Source organism: Onychomys torridus, chromosome X, assembly GCF_903995425.1.
Source record: "Onychomys torridus chromosome X, mOncTor1.1, whole genome shotgun sequence".
Lineage (NCBI taxonomy): Eukaryota > Metazoa > Chordata > Mammalia > Rodentia > Cricetidae > Onychomys > Onychomys torridus.
In genome coordinates this window covers 94804481-94825344 of record NC_050466.1, presented here as the reverse complement: position 1 = coordinate 94825344, position 20864 = coordinate 94804481, and the positions used below count along the sequence as shown (strand labels likewise).

General features: G+C 39.9%; 1 protein-coding gene across 1 annotated transcript in view; it reads left to right on the top strand.

Annotated features, from left to right (window-relative positions):
• The window catches only part of LOC118573608 (fibronectin type III domain containing protein 3C1-like), a 50995-nt gene that overhangs the window by 23621 nt on the left and 6510 nt on the right, over positions 1–20864 (top strand). The window contains exons 5-21 of the mRNA XM_036173889.1: positions 295–580; positions 2221–2916; positions 4244–4299; positions 4607–4749; positions 7599–7658; positions 8075–8213; positions 8931–8984; positions 9682–9803; positions 9890–10064; positions 11105–11191; positions 11406–11544; positions 12158–12229; positions 12834–12952; positions 13075–13183; positions 13596–13702; positions 13911–14024; positions 15022–15171. Of these exons, the coding sequence (XP_036029782.1) occupies positions 295–580; positions 2221–2916; positions 4244–4299; positions 4607–4749; positions 7599–7658; positions 8075–8213; positions 8931–8984; positions 9682–9803; positions 9890–10064; positions 11105–11191; positions 11406–11544; positions 12158–12229; positions 12834–12952; positions 13075–13183; positions 13596–13702; positions 13911–14024; positions 15022–15171 (2628 nt within the window). The remainder of the gene's footprint in view (positions 1–294; positions 581–2220; positions 2917–4243; positions 4300–4606; positions 4750–7598; positions 7659–8074; positions 8214–8930; positions 8985–9681; positions 9804–9889; positions 10065–11104; positions 11192–11405; positions 11545–12157; positions 12230–12833; positions 12953–13074; positions 13184–13595; positions 13703–13910; positions 14025–15021; positions 15172–20864) is intronic.

Genomic DNA, 20864 nt, shown 5'->3' with positions numbered 1-20864 from the left:
GCTACTTACAACCAACCATGGTGGTGCACGCCTTTAATCCCAGCACTCAAGAGGCAGAGGCAGGCAGATCTCTGTGGGTTCGAGACCAGCCTGGGCTACAGAGTGAGTTCCAAAGACTCCATAGTTAGACCCTGTCTCAAAAGAAATCAAGAGACATGGGGAAAAAGAAGAATGATCTTGATCATTGGTCCTTGATGTTTTAGATTTCCAGATTAACACAATATGATATAAAGCTAAAGCATAACGATTTCTACGAATTTGAATATGTACATATGATTCTGTCTTCTGTTTCAGGTGGTGGAAGAAAATGGAATTCACAAAATGATCATTGTGCCTCCGACCCCAGACTATCCCATGCCCCTGCCTGCTCCTGTGCAACCACTGTCGCCCTTCATAGCGCCAGCCCAGTTCACATACCCACAGGCCTCCCAACTTGTGTATCCCCCAGTTCAAGGGGAATTTCCAGTAACTTACATCCAAGAACCTGTCCCACAGCAGCTGCCACCACCTGCACCTCTACCTCCACCACCACTACTACCAGCACCAGCACCAGCACCGTTTCTATACCAGGAGCATCATGGTAGTACACACTGTTCTTCTCTTGAGATTTTGTTTTTGCTTGTACAAAGTGTTTGCTCTGTGCACCATTTGTGTGCAGTGCCTATGGAAACCAGTAGAGGGCATCAGATCCCCTAGGACTGGAATTAACAGACACTTGTTAGCTGCTGTGTGGGTGCTGGGAATTGAATCCAAATCCTCTGGAAGAGCACCCAGTGCTCTGAACCATTGTGCCATCTCCCCAGGCCCGGTATACACTTTCTTTAAATGCAAACCATTGTCATTGAGACACAAATATAGATGTGACATGGAAGTGGAAGTGATACTGGCTGGGAACTGAGACTATTGTTCAGTTAGTCGAGTACCTGCCTAGCATGCACAAAGCCCTGTGTTTCATCTCCAGTACCACATAAAGCTAGACATGGTGGTACATACCTCAAATGTCAGCATTCTGGAGGTGGAAGCAGGAGGATCAGAAGTTCAAGGTCATCCTCTCCTGAAGTTTGAAGCCTGCCTAGGATACATGTGGTTTTTGTCTCAAGAAGAGGAGGGGCGGGTTGGGGATTTAGCTCAGTGGTAGAGCGCAAGGCCCTGGATTTGGTCCTCAGCTCCAGAAAAAGAGAGAGAGAGAGAAAGAGAGAGAGAGAGAGAGAGAGGCTGGAGAGATTGCTCAGTGGTTAAGAGCACCGACTGCTCTCCCAGAGGTCCTGAGTTCAATTCCCAGCAACCACATGGTGGCTCACAACCACTTGTAATGAGATATGGTGCCCTCTTCTGTCCTGTAGGGACACATGCAGACAGAATACTGTATACATAATAATAAATAAATCTTTTAAAAAAAAAAAAAAGAAGAGGAGGAGGAGACAGAGGTAGAGAAAGAAGAGGAAGGAGGAGGATAAAAAGAAGGACTTCTCAAAAACTAGGGAAGAGCAGGAGTGGGAATGGAAAGAAATGGGAAGGTAAGGGGGTAAATCTGGGCAAAGTACATGTGTTTTTATGAAACCCATCACTACAACACAATGAATATGTCATTTGAAACAAAATTTTATAAAAGTGGAAAAAATATGAAACATTTTCAGCTTGTTAAAAGCAAACAGATTTAGACAGTTATTAAAGTTAGAAAAAGTAGAGGATAATAACATTTCATGAATGATTGTATATCATGCATATATCTTAGGGCTGATGATAGTCCATAGGCAAAATGCTTATAATGCCTAAAGTTTATGTCTCAGGTAAACTACTCATTAAACTGTATCTTTATAAATTTCTTTTGTGTAATTTGTGGTACATATTTTTCCTAACTGTTCTATAGGATCATATTAGAAAATCATAAAAATCTTGACTATTAATGCTATCTATTGGGAATATAAAAGTCACTGGAGGATTGTCATCACAATCATAAGACCTTAGGATTTGAAAGTGAAGTTACTATCTAGGAAAATACTTATTTGCTCATATTTTTCCATACCTATCAGTATATCATAAATATGTATATATATATAACATATACATAAATATAAAATATTTGGATTGAAGCAAAGTAAAAAATATTTTTAAGTAAAGCATGATTTATCAGTGTTCTTTTAATGGTTAAGTGGAAGAGAGAACTTCAGAGAATATGGTTATTATAATTACTGAACATTGTCACATAATCTTTTTTAGAAACCTATCCTCATGGGAGAGTAAATCAACTTGATGAAAGGATTGTTAAAATGGGAGAATATTCAAAGAAGAAACTGAAAGATCGCCAATTTGGTGAACATAAGACTAGCTCCATGTTTAATGACACTCCTTTGCTTCTGAACAAAGCCATTGAGATGCCCAGTACTTCTAGTACTCTTTGTGCTTACACTGTGGATACTGCTCCAGGCACTCACACTGACAACACTTCAAACACTTGCTCTCTGAATACTTGCACTATTGACGATACTCCAAAAATCATTGCTGACAGTCTTCCAGACATTAACACTACTGACAAAATCACTAGTTCCTCTGATCATGCCCCTAGCACTTCTACCTCAAACACTACTCTTTGCGCTGACACCGTTACTAGTGCTCCAGAGCCTTCCAGAATTAGTCATGATTCAGTCACCTCTGATGAAACTCAAAAATCATCAAATCCTGATAGTACTCCAAGCTGTAGTTCCGAGAGTGCTCCCATCTCTGAAAATGCTCATATCTCCTCTTCAATTAATAATGCTCTCAGACCTTCTGGTGCTGACAGCATTTCCAACAACACCAGAGCTTATACTGAAAATGATCATGGAAAGAGAGAGAATAATATGAGAGGTGGAGACAATAAGCAGGTATCAGGTGGAAAACAAAAGAAGACTCCATCATCAAATGCAGCACAAAAAGGTAAACCCAGGAATCCAGTTTTGTTGCCAATGAGTACTCAAGCCAAATATTTTGGACTCTCAATGAATTTTTAAGTAAATTTCTACTACACATAATTATTTATTTAGTCTGTGCATGTCTGTGAATGAGGGAGCTCAGAGGCCAACAAGTGGGAGCTTGTTTTCTTGTTTCAAGCATGCAGGTCCCCGGCTCAAACTTGGGTCATAGTGCTTGGTGGAAAGCACCATTATTCTCTAATGTCACCTTGTCAACCGGCTTTAAATATTAACATGCCATTCTCTGCTTCTGCTTCCTCTTAACCTCATAATACTTGTGCCTCCACATTTTTTCTAATTTTTTTAATTTATTAGATGACAAATAATAAACATATATATATATATATATATATATATATATATATATATATATATATATAATGTACAGTGTAATTTTGACACACACATATATGTAATATATAAATATAATGTGGTATTACTAAGTGAAGCTAACACCTGTCATCTCACTTGCCAATCAGGCTTTTTATGTTGAAATATTTGAAATGCATGTATGTTATATTGAAATATAGCTTATATTAACCAAAGTCACTCTGTGATACAATAGCTCTCAAAACCTATTTCTCCCCTATGAAACTTTATTCCCTTTGTTCAGCAGCTACCCATTCTCTAACTTACACCCCACTCCTGGTAATGTTTCTTTCAACTTTACTAAATTCTACATGTAAGTTAGGCCATTATGTATTTGTTTTTCTGTGCCTGGCTTATTTCATTTGGTATAATGTCCTTTCAGTTTATGTATGTTGTATCACATGACAAAATTCTTATTCTACTTTTGAAGGCCAAATAGTGTATGCAAAATCATAATTAGGCTGCCTTTTAAAATCATGAAAAGTTTTAGAATGCATCTCGATGGTAGAGTGCTTATGTAGTATGCCAAAGGCCCTGGATTAAATTCCTAGCAACACACACATACACACACACACACCCATACACACACACACACACACACACACACACACACACACACTTCTTGTAAAATTTGCATGTCCTTGAATTTTTTTAGTTGTCTTCTAAGGAAACATTGCAAATTTCAATCCTACTTCGTTTGTCTGATTTTTTTTAAATTAAGGAATTTTGTACATGTCCTGCTAGAGTTTAATGCATATTTTGACCAGGTTCTGTTTTAAGAGTTTAATGTAAGTTGTCATTAGGTCTTAGTATTTTTCGTTGTGCTTATGTATTTGTAGAGTGATAACAGATCTAACTTTTTTCTCGTTTTTGCCAGTACATTGTTTCGTTTAAGGTGGTTTTTTTTTTTTCCTTTCTTTTAGAAAACAGTACAGAATACAGAACACAGTCGTGCTGTTTCAACACTGGAAAACCTGTGGTAAGTAACAGAGGTGTTGAGTTCACGGTCTTTTACCTTTCCAGTCTAAACCCTGCAAACTCACAGCACTTTTTCTTTAGTAGAGGACTCATTTGAAGCATTTGCTGTGTTAAATTCTTCATAATCTCCTTCAGCAATGAAATAATATCCAATGCATTAAAGATAAAATGAATGGCTAATTTAATCACAGTTTTTCAGCACCTGATATGGGAATTACATGTAATATCCAATAAGATTTAAGGAAGACTGGATTCAGAATTACAGATTATGATTTTTAAGTATAGTCCTTGTATTTTCATCGTTCTAGGTTTCTAATATCCAAACTCGATCTGCTACTATTTCATGGACTCTGAACAGTACTGAAAAATGTGATCATATTAATTCTCCTGTGACATTTGAATTGGCACTGTCTAGCAATGGTAAAAATGGAATCTATAAAAACATTTATAAGTAAGTCTTTAATTATTTCTCATTATTCAGTTCAAACGTACTGTATAACCATATAGTCATTATGCCCCAACTTATACCTAGACTAAATTCTTCATTTTTTTTCCTAAATTATTCTTTTTGACAGGGATAGTTTTCGAGTAGTAGGTTTCCAAATCAATCCACAAAGCTCATTAGATCACAGTATGTTATTTAAATAGCGGCTCATCCATTTTCAGCTACGGGCTTCCTATTAGACAAATTTGAGCTTAAGGAAAATAAACAACAAACCTCTAACTCCTCCTCAGTTTCCACTTGGTCCATTTTAGGAAAACATAGCTCCACATGATGGTGTCTTTGGGTAAACAAGTGAGATAATTGACATTGCAGTGAGAACTCAGTATTTGGACTCTGCTAGGAATTCAATTCTGGGAGCTGCTTAGAAAATAGAGGGTGTGACAATAGAAAGGTAAGTCCAGGGATGTGCATCAAAAGTTAGATGTGGGACTAGGGAGGATACAGCAGAAGAGAGCATGCGCACAGCCAGATGTTCTGAACAGCAGTCAGCCTAGATGAAGATGCAAACAGAGAGGAAGAGGAAGGAAAGGCATGCAAATGGAGGGAAAGAAGGGGCCACTCTTCCTCCCACTGCTCAGCTTAGGCACTAAATAAGCCACAGATGCTGTACAACACTTTGAAAATCATACCTGACAATTATATTTTCTGGAATTTTATCACTTTCTTCAGCCAGAGACTTGAACTATTTAAAAAAATGAGAATTTATGTAAAGTTTCATTTATTTGATAATTAGCAGGTAAAGTTATGAGATTTAAGAATCATAACCCACAATCCTCGATACTGGGTAGGAGACAGGGATATGCAAAATTAACCTGCATGGAAATCCTTTTTTAGTACGTCATGCATTTTCCACACATCACTAGTTTAAAAAGAAATAGAACTTAGCTTTCAACGTTAGGAAGAAAAGGAGGGAAAGAGGAGGAGCCCCAGGAAGAGGAAGAGGTTGCCTGTTTGCTTACATCTCTTGATTACCCCTAAAGGCTTTCAAGTAGGCTTTGCTTAAAAGTATCAATCCCTTCAATTTTTAGAAGGGTCTTTTTAGGAGTTCCTTGGTGTAGTGAAATACACTTAGGTGTTTCTGTTTGCTCAGGAAGACAGTTTCGGGAACATAATCTCTCTATTCATGTGGCAAGATAGGGTCCCATCCCAGAAACATCCCTGTGAAACTGAATGAATGAATTGCTTGAGACATGGTGTTCTTTGTTGTTTATTATTATTATTATTATTATTATTATTATTATTATTATTATATTTGTGTTTTAATTTTACACATCAGCCATGGGTTCCCCTGTCCTCCCCATCCCGCCCCTGCCCCTATCTTCCCCCCATCCCCTCCCCTCCATTCCCATCTCCTCCAGGGCCAAGACTCCCCTGGGGATTCATTTAAACCTGGTGGATTCAGTACAGGCAGGTCCAGTCCCCTCCTTCCAGGCTGAGCAAAGTGTCCCTGTGTAAGCCCAAGGTTCCAAACAGCCAGCTCATGCACTAAGGACAGGTCCCGGTCCCACAGCCTGGATGCCTCCCAAACAGTTCAAGCTATTCAATTGTCTCACTCATAGGAGGATACTAGATGTAAAACAAAGATGACTAGACTGCTACACAACTCCAGGGAGGCTACCTAGAAAACGGGACCCTAGGAAAGACACAGGGATCACCCAGTGATAGAGAAATGTATGAGATCTACATGAACAACCTGGACGACAGTGGGAGTAATGAAGGGCAAGATTTGAGGGAAAGAAAGCTTAGGGGAGCAGGAGATCCCAGCTGGATGAAGCACAGAAAGGGAGAACAAGGAATAACAGACCATAATAAATGAAGACCACATGAGAACAGGAATAGGCAGAGTGCTGGAGAGGTCCCCAGAAATCCACAATGATATATCCTCTGTAAACTGCTGGCAATGGTCGAGAGAAAGCCTGATCTGACCTAGTCTGGTGATCAGATGGCCAAACACCCTACCAGTTGAGCTGGAACTCTCATCCAATAACTGATGGAAGTGGATGCAGAGATCCTCAGCCAGGCCCCAGGTGGAGCTCCAGGTGTCCAGCTGACAAGAAAGAGGAGGGACTGTAAGAGCGTGAATTGCTGAGCCCAAGATTGGAAAAAGCACAGGGACAAATAGCCAAAGGAATAGAAGCACATGAATTATGAACCAAGAGCCCCCAGCTGGATCAGGCCCTCTGGATAAGCGAGACATGGTGTTCTTTGAAGCTTTTGGTATCTACGCTCTTTTAAATGACCTACTTAAAAGTAACTCTGTACTATTTTGGTTAAATGTTTGCAGTAGTAAAATGCAAATTGACTGCTTTGAATTATTATCATTTTTGTATTTAGTATCATTCTTGACATGTGGTATAAAGATTCATTGATGCAAGGGAGAGGCCAAATTCAGTACTTCTTGGTGGCCGCTTTTCTGATAACTAGCAACACTTTGCTCAGCTCCTCCAGCTTCCTCTTGGTGCAGATGTGTGGATGGGCATCCCACTCTCTGAACTTGAGCACCTGCGGTAGAAACTTAGAGCAGCTCTGTGGTGTGTCCACTAGCTAGTGAAAACCACCTATCTCCCAGATCATAGCCCTCAGAAACTTGGTATGGGTGGTGAGGCTGCTGCTCCTCAAGGGTAGCTGTAGCCTACTAATAACATTATTTTGCACACATAAATAGTGGTTTAAAGTTATCCAGACTTCAAGGAAAATTACAGTTCCTAGTCAGTTATTCAGTTATGAGACTAGGACTGCTTACTTAGCTGTTAAGTACATGTGAGATTCCATATAAACAAAGATTATCTTCACAGTGGTGGCGAAGTTACTGTGGCCCTACAAGATCTACAGCCCTGCACGGTCTACTTTGTAAGGTAAGAACTCTGTCCGACATAACCTACCACCAGCCTGTAAGCCAGCTGAGACTCCTTAAGCTATAGAAGTTTAGTACTTAGAAATCCTGAAGTCAGCCTAGCTATTGGCCAGCAAAGAACCTCACCTCCATAGTCATGTAAGCAACCCTAGTTGTCTAACTAGGTTATCCCCCCAAAAAAGCCATGAAAGTAGAAAGTGGGGGACTTAGGAAGGAAAAAGGGGGTCAGTGGGAGTGAGAAAGGAGCAAAAGACCATAATGGGGAAGGAGGGAGTGTGATTATATATGAAAATGTCATAAAGCCATTACTATGTATAATCAGCATATGTTAACAAAAGAACAACAAAGAAATGTGTCTAGAAACACAATCTTGCAACTCACTACTTGAAAGCTTACAACAATTTGTTACCCTTTCAGAGTTACAACCATAAGAGATGCACAACACAAAAGCGTGTCTGAAGTGGTTAGCTTCACAACACCTGGCTGTGAACCAGACCCTCCACTTGCACCCACACTAATTAGTAGAACCAAGAACAGCCTGAATCTACAGTGGAAAGTAAGGATTTTACTGACAAAAGCGTCTCAATGTGACTTTAAAACACTCTCCTGTATCCTGAATTTTTTATTTATTTGTTTGTTTGTTTGTTTGTTTGTTTGTTTTGGTTTTTCGAGACAGGGTTTCTCTGTGTAGCTTTGTGCCTTTCCTGGAACTCGCTTTGGAGACCAGTCTGGCCTCGAACTCACAGAGATCTGCCTGCCTCTGCCTCCAAGGGCTGGGATTACAGGCATGCACCACCACCGCCCAGCTATATCCTGAATTTAAAAGACAGATTATGCATGCTTCATCTAACTTATTCCTCTAACAATTCTCTTCACAATGATCTTTCTCTTCTTTCTGAGCGGTCCTGCCAAGTGAATTGAGAAATGTCAGTATAACTAAGATAATTAATAAAAAGTGAACTACCCCTTTCCAGCACTTCAATTTTGGTGTTAGTTATCACAGTTACCAGTAAATTTCCTTAGGTATTAGTTTCAATTCCTTTCCTTTTATGTAGTCCAAAAACACAAAGTATAGAATCAGTGTGTGTCTTGTAGACTGTAAAACGTGTGTTTTAATCTTAAATATGAATTGCCATGAAAACAAGTATTTGACAAGTTTTTGCAGTAATTTACTCCACTTTAAATGAATACACATATGTATATAATCTATGCAACATATATATGTATTATGTAAAAATAACCCATCATAATTTTATCATTCTGAACTTTTCAGGGTTCCAATGATAATGGTTCCAAAATAAGCAGCTTTCTTTTGGAATGGGATGAGGTATGCATATTTATTTTTATTAAAATATTTTTTATATAATAGATGCAGATTACTGTTTCTCCTCCCTCAACTCCAGGTCCCCTCCCCACCTACATGCAAATCCACACCCTTTCTTATTCTCTCTCATTAGAAAACAGGCATCTAAAACAATAAAGAAGAAAATAATAAAATAAGATAAGATAAAATAAAAACAAACAAACTTGAACAGGACAAGACAAACAAATGAATAGAAAAAAAAAGAGCCAAAGAAAAATCACAAGAAACACAGATAGACACAGAGACACACACATTCCAACATAAAATTGGAAACCATAATATATAAGCAAAGACCTATAGGATTTTGTAAAAGGATGCCCAAAGTATTATAAGTGACAAAAAAACCTCCAAAATTACCCTTGAGTTCATTTTGTGTTTGCCAACTACTGCTGGGCATGGGGCCTGCCCTTAAGTGTGGGACTCTGTGGGAGAAAACTAATTTTTCCTTTGCAAACAGTTATCAGTTGGAGATATCTTCTGGGTTAGAGATGAGGACTTGTGTCCATTTCCCCCTTTTCAGAGCTGGAACCTCATCTGGCTTAGATCTGATGCATAGTTTTCTGTCAAAATCACCTGATTGTGAATGATTAATGCTATGCTGAGTATGTGTTGTTAAGTGTAGTACTTTAAAATATTCTGATATTTTGTGTGCATTGTCAAGGGTAAAGGTGAAGAGTTCAAAAGTTGCTACAGTGGCCCCATGAAACAGCACAAGATCTTTAAACTGGCTGCTTCTACAAAGTATTCATTCAGATTGGCTGCCAAAAATAACTTCGGCTTCAGGTACACTGAATTCTTTTCACTATTGAAAAATCTGTACTGCTGCAAGATTCTGAAACTGATGTTTCCATTTTAACATATTCTTTTAGTAATTTCAGTGAGATAGCAGTCTTCTATACATCAGGAAACACACCTCCAGCACCGCTGCCACCTAAGTTAAAAGAAGCAGGAGTGCACAGTTTGTCGCTAGAATGGTGTGCCCCGACAAACCCAAACCCAAATGACACTCTTACTTATGTGCTAGAGATGGAGGAACCAAGATCTGTAAGTTTCTGGGGGGGGGGGGTTGTTTGTTTGTTTGTTGTTTTGTTGTTGTTGTTGTTGTACTATACTCTTTAGCCTCATCTTTCAGTACTGTTTTGTACTCACTTCTCACCTGGAAAAAAAAATCCCAACTTTGATCCTTGTGTTCTGAATGGGATGAATGCAGAGCAACTGTTGAGCAAGTCTGCATAGGCCCCCTCATCCAGCAACTAGCTGAATGCAGAGCAGCGCGTCTGGGTTCTGGTCAGTCTTTATTGAGAGCCGTCTGTTAGCATTTTCAACTCCAGGTCTGTTCTGGATGACTCTCTGGCATCGTACATATCTTTCAGCACCTTAATACAGTTCTGCCAAGTTGTCTTTCTCCTCTCAGTCTCCTCGAGTGGGTGGGCAACCATTTCATTCCATTCGGGGTTTCCGAATCTGTGTCAAAGAGCTAGTCAATTTAAAAAGCAGCCAGAAATTACTATGGACATGTTAACAAATTGTAAATAAAGTAGATAACATTGTGACCTGTTCTGGGTTGTACCTAATAGGCTAGTTGCTTTTACATGTGCTATCTCATTACGTCTTGAAAACTGGAACCTATTGAAAATCGATTCTTCTCTGATACAATACATCCGGACCACTCCTCTCAGCACACACACACACCCCCACACACATACCTCTCTCTCCCAGGTCTGCTCCCCTTCCATTTCCTTCAGAAAGCAGCAGGCATCCAAGAGACAACCAAACACTACAAAACAACATGCAATAAGACAAGGCAAAAGCCCTCATATCAAGGCTTGACAAGGCAACCCAATAGGAAGGGAAAAACCCCAAGAGCGGGCAAAAGAGTCAGAGACACACCTGCCCCCACTGTCAGGAGTCCCACAAAAAACATCAGACTAACAGCTGTAACACGTATGCAGAGGACCTGGTGCAGACCCTTTGGGGTTCAGAAAGCCTAAGGTACTTTCTCAAGACCATTCAGGTAGACAGTAAGTTGAAGCTAGAGTTCAAACCTAGGCTTCATTCCCAAGTTCACTGTCCTCCATTTTCAGGGATTGGGTTTCAAACCTAAATACAATGGAGAAGACCTCTCCTGCACCATAAGAAATCTTCAGAGAAATACTGCATACAAGTTTCGGGTATGTGGCACGATTTATAAACTGGTGTAGTGTTTTCATATAAGATTGAACTCTTCACTAGAAAAAAAAGTGATTGCTGGTTTTTTTTTCTTTGAAATGAAGCTTTACTTTGCACTTAATTCTTTGAAATTCTCACTCAGCTGGCACATTGCATATTATCAAACCAGACATTTATTTCCTGTGTTCAACAAAATATTCTTTTTTGCACAAACAGATTTTTGCCTACAATCTGGAAGGAAGAAGCAGCCCCAGTGGAGAAGTAAAATATTCCACTTGTCCAGCCAAGCCTGGACACCCTAAAAAACCGTATGTGGTGGGAGCAATCCATACACGCCAAGTGAAAATTGGATGGGGTAAATAATTCTTCTATGTCTAAACTTTGGTCTCTCCGTATTTACTATTGAGAAGAAGTCTTCCTGCAATTTCCCTAAGCTTAAAATATTCTCATTTGCATATGAAATATTCTGCCATATAAATGAGTTTAATTGTAAATCCTATTTTTTTCTAATTTGCTATTGAATTTCCTAATGCTAGTTTAATTATTCACATATGAACAAACTATTGAACTTTATATGGATCCTTAAATAACTTCCTTCTAAGTAAAATTATATCCAACATAAGTACCATAGAAAGAAGTCTATATCAGAGATAAATGTCAGCTTAACCAGAATTTGTATTTATACAGATTTATGGCCTCTAAACTAGATAAATGAAAATCATTCCACATATTCTTATCATTTTAGTTTCTTCCCAAGAACTTTGAAATACTAGCTAAATACTTGAGTGATATCAAATGTGTGTGGCTTTTATTATATTTTAGATTGTCACTAGTATATAGACATAAATATAACAATGTGCTGTGATTATATTTTTCTCTGTGAGAAGTTATAATTTATGAGATAAAATTTTAGTGAAAGATTTGTAAGTTCTTTTCAAGAGTCACTTAAAATTTATTCCTTTTTTTAGACTCCCCCAAAGACAATGGTGGAATGCACATTTCAAGTTACAGTTTAGAAGCCAGTGAAAATTCAGATGGTGGTAAGGCAACAAGAATTTTAAAAGATTTTATTTTGAAATCATCTTACAATCATCTAGAAGTTATGAAAAATATTACAGGGTTCCCCTGCAAAACTTTGACTTAGCTTTACCTAATAATAGTGTCTTATGTAACCTTAGTGCAAGTACCAGAATCAGAAAATCAATATAAATACACACCTATAAAACCAAACCCCAAAATGTAATTGGATTCCTTTGAGTTTTGATAAGCAATCATTATTTACTGATACCTTAAACTTTTGTTTAATTCTACTGGGAATAAAATAATTTAACAATCATAAAAAGATTATTGGATTTAACCAGGCAGTGGTGGCTCACACCTTTAATCCCAGCACTTGGGAGGCAGAGGCAGGAGGATCTCTGTGAGTTCGAGGCTAACCTGGTCTTCAGAGCTAGTTCCAGGACTGCCAAGACTACACAGAGAAACCCTGCCTTGAAACACCTCCCCCAAAAGATTATTGGATCAAGTTATTTTCCAAAATGGTTGTTTCTTAGCATATATCATACATACATTAATTGTTATGGAGACATAAAATGTATAAGTGACCTATGAATAAATTGAACTAATTTGCTCTTCTTCCTCTAGCAAATCTCTGGAAGCTAATCTACAATGGCCCTCTACAGGAATTCCTATATGATAACCTCAAACCAGGCACCACATATAAACTGAGGGTCTTTTGCACTTCAGCTGTAGGCCAAAGCCAGGTAAGAAAACAGAAAGTGGAGAGTTCTCAAGTTGAGGATTGAAATAAACTGTTGTAGTACTAAATGTTTTTGAAAGCTGATCTTCAATTTAGTGTAATAGTAAAATATTTTCTTTCTCTTAGCCTTCAGATGTATTGACAATTCAGACACCTACTCCACCTCCTGAGTCTTGTCGTTCACTGCCCTCCAATGGTAAAAACAAGTGCAAGGACCCCAGCCTTCCCCCTGCAAGTAAGGCTTCCTTGTGTGATTGACAGCTGTGCCTAAGCTTCCTGTCCTGTGACTCTTGCTTTGCGCGTGTGTTAATATTGTCAAGGAGAGTTTCCTTTTAGTCTGAATCCAGTCATTCTGAGCAAACAAATTCTTGGTAATTGAAACCTAACTTTTTAATGTCTAAGTCAAATTATGAGGTTAATTGATAAAATGAGCTTTGCATCTCTAAGCATTTTAAAAGAGTTGTCTTAGCTCACTCTAGAGTATGTCGTATTGTTTTAAAGAACCATCCCTAAAAACTAGGGACTTGGTGTGAATCCAAATGATGATGTGTGTGCTTAGTGTAAACAAGACTGGGTTCGATCGCTAGTATCAAAATAAGTAATTTGGGGGGGCGGGGAGAACTGAGAGCATTTTACATATTTTGTAGACAATCGTTCTGGTAATGGGAACTTGGAAACAGTTGTGCGTGGCAAAAAATCAAGAGGTGCCCGGAATGACAGAAAGGAGTACCCTGGCTCTGAAAAGAAATGTGCAGTAAGTAAATTAAATCCCGAAGAACCCACAGTTTCTGGCTAAAAACATAAAATACGAGTCGAAAAGTTATGCTGTTCAGGTAACTTGCTTGTACTTCATTTCACTTTGAATGAATATGTGCTTGCACTGTATTTGTCAAGGTGAGGAGTGACCACGCCTGCAAAGTCATGCATGTGTTTGTTTATTTGTATGTTTGTTTAATTTGTAGCCTGGATCTCATTCAGTGAAGTGTGGAACTGTACCAGCCCGGCACCCTCCTTCTCAGTGTGGTACACCTGTGCTAACCTGCAAGGGTCCAACCTGTGTTATTGTCAGTTGGGAAGTATGTTACCAATTCACCTTCTTATTAATTTTGCTGATACACAAACATGTTAATGGTTTAGAACATTTGGGGGAAAAAAACCCTGAAATCTCTACTGAATCATAGCTTAGAATTAGGATCCCATAATCCTCAGGCCATGGTTTCTAGGACATACCTAGGACTTGATTGATACCAATGATATGAAGACTACAGAAATGATCATTGGCTCTTCAAATCTCAACTATAAATTCAGGGATTAAAATAGACCATCAATGGGTAACTAATGGAATTTTTAAATCTAATGCAAGAGAGAGCAAAGGTAAATCAATTTATAAGAAGTTTTAATTTTTTGTGGTGCTGAGGACTGAACCCAGGGCTTCATACATGCTAGGCAAGCACTCTACTTCTGAACAATATCCCCAACCCAGAACTCCATACTCTTTGACTTCATTGGGAAATCTTCTGGCACTATTTCTAACCTGTAACTACAATGTGGTACATAAAGAATGTTAAAGACTTAAGAATATACTTTTAGCAACCCATGTGAATGTCTTACCAAATTAAGTTCTTAAAAATAAGAATTAGCCTAATTATTTAGGCATATAGGTTTATTTGGATTATCTTTTTTCCCCAGTCTCAAGCAATGACTTTCTTTTAATATTGACAAAAAAGACTTAGTCTGTTAATAATGCATGGCAGAGCTTATTTTTAACTTACAAAGGCCAAATCACAAGGGTCTGTGATTACTGATTTATCATACTAACCAATGGTAATGTTAAACAATATTAATACATTTGTTTTCATTTGTCTAACATAAAATTAGCAAGTGTTTTTTTCTTGCTTTAACTTGTGTCTTTTAATGTTGTCATAGTGTCCTGCCTGTTGTTTGTTTCGACCTATCTCTATACTGTATTACTTGACGGATTACAAGCTTTCGTGTTTTGTTCCTCTTCACAGTATCTAATATAGTGACCACTTAGAAAAAGAACTGAATTTCTGTGTGTGTTTCATCTTTCAGACTCCTAAATGCAATGGTGCTGAAATCACTGATTACCGACTGCAGTGGGGACAAACTGAAGAGTCCATGCATTTGATTTACACTGGCCCTTGTTTGCGCTATGAAGTTAAAGGTCTTACTCCAGCAACCACGTACTTTTGCAGAGTCCAGGTAGATCTGGCATTTCCTTCACTGTAAAGAAGGCAACAGCTATTAACCTATACTTTCCATATACATAATACATTTCCAATGTAAAGGCCAGAGTAAAGTCAAGAAGGGAAAGCTTTCTATGAATATTGCCTATCTTTAACTATATCGCTTAGAGTTCCTTCTTGTGTTATTTAAAGCCCCATGTGATCTCTCGTGTACTTCCCAGTCCAGCTTGGTCTGCCATATTTCCTTTATACTTCCATGGATTTCAAATTTCTCTGAACTTAGCAATTACCTAAAATGCTTATTAAAACACTGACTTTAGCCAGGCCTGTATATGCATGTGTTCCCAGAATTTTTGGAGGATGATGCAGGAGGATTAGCACAGTTTTGAGGTCAGCCTGGGATATATAGTAGGTTTAAGGCTAGCCTGGATTATAGAGTGAGACCCTGCCTGAAACAAGCAAATACACCCATTCAGGCCCTATATGATCAGTTTCTGTCTTTTTCTTTTCTTTTCTTTTCTTTGGGAGGGAACAGCGGGTTTTGGTTTTCAAGACAAGACAGGGATTCTCTGTGTAGCCCTAGCTGTCCTAGAACTCGCTCTGTAAACCAGGCTGGCCTCGAACTCAGAAATCCACCTGTGTCTGCTTCCCAAGTGCTGGAATTAGGCTTATTTTACTTTTAACTATGTGTATAAAATACAAGGATAGGTTTATTTTTAGATAAACTTGGGACAGACACTTATCAGAAGTCAAGAAAGTAAGAGAATGAACTTCTTTTACTGGCTAGGTTTGTTAAAGGGCTCAGGCTTGGAACAGGGTTAGGGGTGTGGGGGCAGGGGCTGGAAATTTTCCTGAATGATCAGAATGGTCTGGTTGGTTAGATGAGATGGTGTCAGTGACTAAACTAGGATTGCAGGGATGGTATATTCAGTTAAAGTCTGCCTTCAGGAAACTGAAACTGTTAGTTTCATGAAAAGGGGTGCTATTCAGGCCAGAATTGGGCCGCCTTCAAGATAAGATGGTTGTGCATCTGTTCTCTCAGTTCAAGCTGTAATAGTACTTCCTGTTAGGGAGGGGCGACAGGTCTAGGATTGAAGGGTCTGTAGTTGGAGGACAGTTTTAAGGCTTTCTTGTGAGCTCAGTCTGCTAGGAAAAACTGAGGTAATTCTGTCACCCAAAAACTTCTGGAAAGGGTTACTAGAACAAGGGAGGAAGAGGAGTCCCAGAATGGTCATGATTATCAGGAGCAGCCAAAAGGAGCAACCAAGAATGTGAAAGGGTTAATAATGAGATGGAGGACTGCTGAAAAGCAATGGCTCTGTCCTTGAATTATTTTAATTTAATTTTATCAACATGCCTGGCACCCACAAAGGCCAGGAGAGAGAGCAGAGGATCCCCTGGAACAGGAGTTACAGATAGTTGTAAGCCACTGTATGGTGCTGGGAACTGAACCCAGTGCTCTTCATTGTCAAGCCATCTGTGCAGCCCACTAGTCTTTAAACCTTGTACACCATCTCTGCCAGAGCTGACTTACTGGTAAAGAAGTACACTGTTCATTCAGAAGTGCACACATAGACCCCATAGGTGGCCTCTAGAAAACAGGGAGGACCTGGCAGTTCTGCATGACAACAGCAGCTAGGAAACAGATCTGGCCTTGGATTGTCAGAAGCTAATGTGCTGATGTGTACTGATGCTCTCTAATATTTGTTTAGAAAGCAGGGTTAAATGGTGAAAGATTTCTCATAGGATGGAAGTCCCCTTACACAACTCCATCATGACTCCCAAAGTTGTTAGAGACCCTGATGGAGGCTGAGACCAGGATGGGTACATCATAGGGGAGACATGACTTTGTGAGGAACAAAAAGGCAAGAGTACATTTGCCTATCCAATTAAGGGGAGGCCCATGTGAGTTTGGAAGGTGCAAATTCAGAAGAGGCCCGTGGTATATGCCAGGCAGGGGAAAGGTCAAAGCAGAATATCCAGAAGAGCTTCCTTGACTGTCCATATTTGGTGTTCGAATGAGTATCCCAAAGGGAGATGGAGTGTCCAAAGGCTAAGGATATGACAGGCTGCATAGGGGTCACATGACAGTCTGAAGGGGACTCCTCCAAGGTTAAGTTGAAGGTACTGAATTTTAGGATTTCAGAGAAATTGTGGGTAAGAATCAAATATCAGGTGGAGATGGAGTTGAAGATGGACAGAGGGGGACTAGGGATGGGAAAAGTAGGACATGGAGAAGAGAAGTCAGGATGGTGACCTCTTCCCTGGACGCCAAGGCTTTGGTCTCTGGTTGCTTAAAAGTGGACAATTCCATTAGTCCAAGGAGAACAGCAGACTGAAGAGAAAGAGGTGTGCTGGTGTGGTAGAGGGGAAGTGTAGTTAACTTGTAGTTACACAGACAGGAGTGGAGAAAGAGGACGCAAGGCCAGGCAAAGGGCGTTTTGACAGATGTCATGTAGAGCACAGAGTGTGTGGATCACTAAATCACCCAAGTATCTCACCAAAGGGAGTAGTGAAGGGCAGTGAAGGAAGGGGCTTGCTCTCTAGCAGTGAGATTGCTCTCCTGATTATCAGCCTTGTGCTGTCCTCCGCCTCTACATTCACAGTGTGGAGAGCACAGAGGCCCACTTTTCAGTTAGCAGAGAGAGGAGTAGAGACCACCAAGGGTGACTTGGCGGGCCAGACAAAGGGCCTTTGGTGTGGCCTCCTGAAGAGATGTTGAGGGGGTTGTAGGCAGGTAAAAAAATCTCAGGAAATTAATTACAGTAGCCTGATTGCAGAAGTCTTTGCCTCAGCTCCAGCCATCCCATGCACATAATAATCGATTTCAGGGGTTTTCTACTAGGTGTGGTGCAGTTCCCCTGTTGAGGAAAGCCAAGCAGATATGAGGCAGGAAAGCCCGATCTGCTACCAGGAACAGGTGAACATAGTCCCAACATGAGGAGAGCAGGGAGGAGTTATGGGATTTCACGGGATTTGGTGGGTAGTAAGACAGTCTGGTTGAAGTATGGAAGTAAGGACCCCTGTCTCAGGGGGAGGGAGGGTAGTAAGAGGAGAGACAGATTGGGAAGTGGATCAGAGAGGACTCCGTCAGCCCTCCTTGTCCTCTGGGATGCAGCTGAGGCTCACCAAACTGGGTCTTTTGGTGAGGTACCAGTAGGGCTCCTGAAATTCAAACTCTGGTTGAATTTCTGTCTGTGTGATGGAGTGAGGTGGGGGAGAGGAGAAAAGTTATGTGTCCAAAAGAAAGAGATAGTGGGGAATATCCTGGCCCTAGACTGCTAGGACAACCCAGAGATGGGCCATTCAGTTCCCCAGGGAGACAGAGCCTTTGTCTGTCTTATGGCCTTTGCAGTGGATGATAGCATCCCTTTGAGGCAATATGGATGCTTTGAGGAGGAGGGGGAAAGCCTCTCATTGATGATGGTGTTGGCCTTTGGTCTAAGGAAACACGATTCTCTCCAAATCTAGGAGATGGATTGAATGATGCTGTAGGTACATATAGGGTCAGGATAGACAATGACTGCAGCATTCCAGGTAAGACCCTGGTGAGTACAGTGAGCTCTGCCTGCTGAGGAGTGATCTAAGGAAGGAGGAAGCTTGCCTCCTCTACTCACTGAGAATGGAAGCAGTTGAGAGTCTCATGATACCTTTCAACAATGGGAACCCAACAAGGGGGGGGGGGTCCTTGAGGGTGCTACCCTCAATCAACTTATCCAGGGTCCCAGGAATGAGAGTGGTATTGAGCTGGTGAAAAACCTTAAGGGTCTCATCTACTGTCCTGGAGTAATTGTGAGGTATGTGTGGTCACAGAAAGCATGTTGTTTGTAGCTGAGAGCAGAGTGTCATGGATACTGGAGGGCAGGGCTGTCCAGAGGCTACAGGGTAGAGCAAGCTGATGTGATCAGACTCAAGGCAAAGGAGGAACTAGAGGAGAAGACAGGAAAAGACAGACTGATGAGTGATAGCTTGAAATGCCTGAAGTTAGGGACAGAAGGCACCAGCCCTGACATAGGACATCAGTTTGTTTACAGAAATAGGCTACAGGTTGGAGCTAATTACAGCAGTTGGGCCAGAATAACTAAGGCCTAGTTGCACGTACTCAAGAGGTAAAGGTGGAAAGCACTTGGCAAAGAAAGCACCCTTGAGATTAAGAGTGAAGTATGTTTTTGACGGGGGTGGGGGTGAGAAAGGAGGGAATAAGGGATAGGGATGACTGGGTAGATGGGAACAATGGAACAGTTAACCCATCTGAAGGCCCTGTGTAAAGTGGTAGGAATCCTTGGATTTAAGGGCTGCAAGGATAATAGTATTTGGTGGGAAGGAGTTCTGGGAATGAGACTGTCCAACCCAAAGAGGCAAAGGATGATGTATTTGAGTCTCCATAGCCCCACAGGGGAAAATGGGTATTGGAGTATTGAAATATACTGAGGAAGTGTCTTTGAGGGAGGTGTGCACCAGTTGGTGGTGTCGGGCAATTATTTGGATAACTTGTGTCCCATACAGTGTAGTCTACTGAGAGAAAGGTCTTTTGATCTGTGTCTAGGCAAACACTTGATACCAAAAGCACAGCCCACAAAATGAAATAGTAGTAACTTTGACCTACTCAAAGTTTAAAACTTTTACTTTTTTATCCTCTGAAAAGCATGAAAAGTGAACCTACAAGTTGGGATAATATTTGTGATATGCACATCTTGCAAAGGACTAGCACCTAAAATATATAAAGAACTCTCAAAACTCAGCAGTTAATTTGAACAACTCAGTTAGAAAATGTGTACAGATTAGTGACTAAAGAGAATATGCCCATGGCAAGTGAGCATGTGCAAAGATGTTTAGCATCATTTACTATTAGGGGAATGCACAAGAAAATTCCATTCTGTATCTTTCAGAATGCCTAAGCTAAGGAATAATGATGTTAATCAAATGCTGTCAAAGACATAAGGAAACCGGTCACTAACACATTACTGATGAGAATTATAGCCCTTCCAGAAAAGAGCACTGTAGCATCTTATATTTATTTGTAGGAATCAAATATCTTTCAACAGATGTATAGTTAAATAAACTATGATACAGCTTTACTGTGACACCCTGTTCGGTAATAAAAATGAACAAAGTATTAATATATACAATAGCTGAACGCTCTCCAGAGAATTAAAGTAACTACAAAAAGCTGAGCCTGCATCAAAGTTATATGTTGTATTATTCAATTTATATAATATTCTGAAAATGGCAGAATTGTAGTAAGATGACTTAACAGTTAGTGGTTTCCAGAAGTTAGGATGGGCAGAGTAGGAACATACTGTAACTGTAAGAGGAGCACATGGAATCCTGTGATAAAACTTCTTTCTATTGAAGCGGTCATGGTCACTGACTAAAACTTAAGTACACACACAAATAAGTGCACACAATTCTGAATAACATCAGTGGTTTTTTATCAATGACGGTTTCCTGGTTTTAGTTTTGAGCTGTAGCTATTGAAAATACTGTCTTTGGGATAGAGGAGGGAAGAGGGGAGATCTGTGGACAGTATGTGGAGTGAGTAAAAAATTTCTTAATAAAGAAAAATTAAAATAAAATAAAATATATGCTTTGGGCTGCTAAAAAAATTGTCCTTAGAGGAAAGTAGGTACAGGATATTTGTGTATTTATAATGACCTCAAAATGAAAAATAATGCTTTCCCAAGATCAGTGAAATTGATTGACTGGATG